At 32.8% G+C, this 4,739-nt stretch overlaps 1 protein-coding gene across 1 annotated transcript in view; it reads left to right on the top strand.

The window, feature by feature from the left end:
- Positions 1–4,460, top strand: part of IRX3 (iroquois homeobox 3) — a 5,412-nt gene extending 952 nt beyond the window's left edge. The window contains exons 2-4 of the mRNA XM_077288254.1: positions 335–1,319; positions 2,880–2,946; positions 4,049–4,460. Of these exons, the coding sequence (XP_077144369.1) occupies positions 335–1,319; positions 2,880–2,946; positions 4,049–4,103 (1,107 nt within the window). The 3' untranslated portion in view covers positions 4,104–4,460. The remainder of the gene's footprint in view (positions 1–334; positions 1,320–2,879; positions 2,947–4,048) is intronic.
- The last annotated feature ends 279 nt before the right edge of the window (positions 4,461–4,739 follow it).

Below are 4,739 nucleotides of genomic sequence, written 5' to 3'. Positions count from 1 at the left end.
GTACACTGAATAACTTGCCTCATATTTCATAATAATGATTAATGACTTCTACTATTACTACTGTTAGTCAATTGTTGTTTCTCCTGACATCATTGTTTCACATCTAGCAATTTTATTTATTTTTTAAAAATATTATTTATTTATTTTTACAATATTTTTTGTTTGACCATTAATCTTACTATATAGAAATTGGTTACTTTTATTATATAGGAGTCATGCTGTGCAATACCAGTGTAGTAATATTAGTCATTTATGTGTAATAGTAATAATGGGGTAAACATATTAATTTCAGAGCCAGGTTTTGTCATTTTGACCCTTTTTGGTTTTCTTGCAGGGCTCTCAGTATGAGATTAAGGAGAGTCCAGGGGTGCAGCATGCTGCCTTTTCTCACCATCATCCAGCATTTTATCCATATGGACAGTATCAGTTTGGAGATCCTTCCAGGCCTAAAAATGCCACCAGGGAGAGCACCAGTACCCTCAAGGCCTGGCTCAACGAGCATAGGAAGAATCCTTACCCCACCAAGGGGGAGAAGATCATGCTGGCCATCATCACGAAGATGACCCTCACCCAAGTGTCCACCTGGTTTGCCAACGCACGGAGGAGGCTTAAAAAGGAGAATAAAATGACCTGGGCCCCCAGGAGCAGGACTGATGAGGAGGGGAACTCCTATGAAAGTGACCATGAAGAAGACAAGAGGGAGGATGAAGAGGAGATCGATCTGGAGAATATTGACACTGAGGACATTGAGAGTAAGGAGGATCTGGATGAGCAGGAGGACACAGACCTGCATTCAGACTCCAAGACTGACGCCAGGAGTGACTCGGAGGGCTCTGATGGGTTTGAGGACCTGAATGCAGCTGAGGAGGACAGGTTCCTCAAGTCTGTGGTAGGAGACAGCAGGGTGCACGATAAGTGTGAGCTTCCAGAGGAGGCCAAGTCCATACAACCCACGCGTGATCACATCAAACTGGACAATATTTCCCCCAATCCATCCCAGGACAACAACCTGCCAGCGGCCCATAAACCTAAAATCTGGTCCCTGGCAGAGACAGCTACTGCTCCAGACAACCCCCGCAAATCCCCCCATACTACTGGTAGCCCCCAGAGCCTGCTGGCCCAGCATAGACTCATTGCCTGTCCTGGGAGCAGGTTCCAGAGCTGGTCAGGGAGGACATTCTCAGCCCAGCAGCTCTCATTACTGAACTCTGCTCACTTCCTCCAGGGACTGAGTGTCGCCCACACTGCACCCACCCACACTGGCACTGCAGCCCTCCACAGGGCAGCCGGGGAGCAGCACCCAGCGGAGCCAGGGGCAGGTGAGTGATGCCAGGGGGGCTGGATACCTGGGGGCAGCACCCACAACTCAGGGTGGGATTAGAATCACCGGAGAACGTGCAACAATCTACTGTAAATATTTACCAATATGTTATAAATATGGATCCCTGAGTATTGCTGTATTAGATAGCTAAAGGATAGATAGATAATATATAGATAGATGATAGAGAGATAGATATATAGATAGATAGATAGATAGATAGATAGATAGATAGATAGATAATAGATAGATTATAGATAGATAGATAGATAGATAGATAGATAGATAGATAGATAGACAATAGATAGATAATGAATAGATAATATATAGATAGATGATAAAGGATAGATAGATAGATAGATAGATAGATAGATAGATAATATATAGATAGATGATAGATAGATATATAGATAGATAATATATGATAGATAGATCATAGATAGATAGATAGATAGATAGATAATAGATAAAGAATAAATAAATAGATAGATAGATAATATATAATAAATAGATAATAGATGATAGATAGATAATAGATAAAGAATAGATGATAGATAGATAATTTATAGATAGATAGTATTGAAAGAGTGACAATAACTCTTGTATAAATAGAAGGAAAAGAACAATGAAATGATAGATAAAGGCAAAAGAATGATATTGAAAGTATGTAAATAATTAGTGTGAATGAGTACAAAGAAAAACACAGAGAATTGTTATAGATAGATGGAGAATTGTAGAACAATATTCAAAGTCTGAAAATAACTCGTGTGTATGAGTGCAAAGAAAAGGACATTATAAAATGGAGAGATTGATAAAGTATTTTGCATCTATATATTATCTATCATCTATCTGTATCTATCTATCCATCTATTAATTTATCTGTCTATTATCTATCTATCTATTATCTATCTAGCTAGCTATCTACTATCTAGCTATCTATTTATCTATTATTATTATTATAATCTATTATCTATCTATTATTATCTATCTATTATTATCATTATAGTCTATCTATTATCTATCTCATCTCCCAATAACCCTGTACTCCATCCAGTGCAGAGCTTGGAATAGTTCTGTACTGTGTTATAAGTAATATTTGGGTTATGATGCACCGGCAGTAATATTTTATTGCTTGTTCATTTCCTTGTCTGGTCACAATATACAGGCAGGATAATAATAGGATATATTAATGTCGCTTAACTAGCGACAATTAAACATTGTAATCGCTGGGAAGTTTCTGTCCCTCTCATAATTACTGTTTACGTTCCCGATTGTGTAGTACCTAGTCACACATACCACTGACCATGGCACTACCCCGGGCAGAAATCACAAGACTCAGAAACATTTACAAAGTAGTCGGTTTTTAATTAAAGTTTTAGTTTGGTTCTCGGTATTTTTGTGAGACAGAACTTTTCGATCACTTTTATTTTTATTTCGTTTCTCCTTTTTTTTGTTCCCCAATGATATACATAGTATTTTAAAACGTTAGGGGAAATAATACCAGCAAGTGAATAATTTCGAATAATAATTTACTGACAGATCTGTTTCGTTTTGTTTATAGACAGAACGAACACATTGGATATAGAAAAAAAACTTCTAAGTACAGCTTTCCAACCTGTTCAGAGAAGGTAAGAAAATCTATATATATATGTGGGTGTGTGTGTGTTTATGTGTATATAATGTTTTTATTATATTATTTATATAATGTGTGTATATATATATATGCGTGTATGTATATATATTATTTATATATAATGTGTATATATATATATTTATATCTATCTGTGTGTTTAGTATTATATGTATATATAATGTGTGCATATATATTTATACATATTTATATGTGAGCATGTATGTGTATGTATATATTTATATATATATATATATATATATATATATATATATATATATATATATATATATATATATATTTAGTAAAACTCACACTATATACTTGCTCTGTTTTCTGCAATCATTTTGCATTCAGACTATATTTTATTTAGAGTTAACCACTATTGCTCTTAATGGGCCTATGAATCACTGACTACTTCACAATTATATTTAATTTTATGTCTGACATTATGACCACATAATTGTATATGATAGCTGCGCTGAATACTTATTAGAACTGGCAGATGCTGCTGCATCCAAGCTAAATTATTACAAGAAAAACTCCTTTCACCAGAGTATTTCTGGCTCTTAGACAAAAAAAATAGATCAAAAAGTACTGTACGAAATTTCTAACTAAAGACTGAAACAGAAACAAAAAAAATTGAATTTTGTTAAAAAAAAGTATTTACAATAACAAAGAAATTAAACTGGTTATTAAAAAAGGGAACAGAATATTTAGTAAAAAATATCTAAAGAAAAAAAAGGTACAGAAAAATGGAAAAAATAAATTTTAAAATCAAACTAATATATTACACATTCTATATATGTGTGTGAATATATATACATATATATGTATATATAAATGTGTATATATCTACATATAAATATATAAGTAAATAAATGTGTATATATATACATATAAATATATGTAAATAAATGTGTGTATGTATATATATATATATATATATATATATATATATATATATATATATATATATATATATAAGTTATATAGAAAAAGAAATAAGAAAATGATAAACAAATGAGAAGTATAATATTCACTGGATTATTTTGGGAAAATGTTGCCATCCATTTAATATATGAATATTTTATTTTCAGGTCACAGAATCAGTTGGATGCAGCAATGATCCTCTCTGCATTATCCTCCTCCTAACATTTGATTTTTTATTTTTTAATGTTATTATATATTTTTTTTACTTCTGTTGTAATGGCTGTAATATATAGATATATAAATATATAAATATAAATGTATGTATAGTTCCCTATTGTAAGCATGTCTGTGTATAAGATGGAGCAGAGATCCGATTTCTATACTCACATGCAGGTTAGTTCAGTTCTGTATGGTTTTGTCCTGTGATAATGAAGAGTCCCTCATTTCTTTCTTTTATTTTTTATTTTTTTTTTGTTCTTTGTATATAGAGTAAAAATGTACATAAGTCCTTAAAAAAAGCCAAATTGTACAAGAAAATTTATATATTTTTGGTTAATAAATGAACTGTTAAGAATTTAATTGTTGTGATTAATTTGTCATAATTATTATTGATTTTACATATTTTTTTTGCTGTCTAATTACTTTTTGTGTGCTCATTATAAAGGTTACATTTTGGCAGATGGGGAGTCACGTGATCTGGGGGCACAACAGCTGCTAAATACTTGGGCCTTAAAAATAAACATTAAAGAATTTGTGGAGTAGAAACTTAGGGATCAGTTTCTCCTGTAATGATGAGGCCTGGACAGTACAGGGGCTCTGCTCTATGGGCCCCTGCAGGAGGAGGCACTATGCACTCAC

Source organism: Ranitomeya variabilis, chromosome 2, assembly GCF_051348905.1.
Source record: "Ranitomeya variabilis isolate aRanVar5 chromosome 2, aRanVar5.hap1, whole genome shotgun sequence".
Taxonomy (NCBI): Eukaryota; Metazoa; Chordata; class Amphibia; order Anura; family Dendrobatidae; genus Ranitomeya; species Ranitomeya variabilis.
This window is presented reverse-complemented; position numbering and strand designations above follow the sequence as displayed.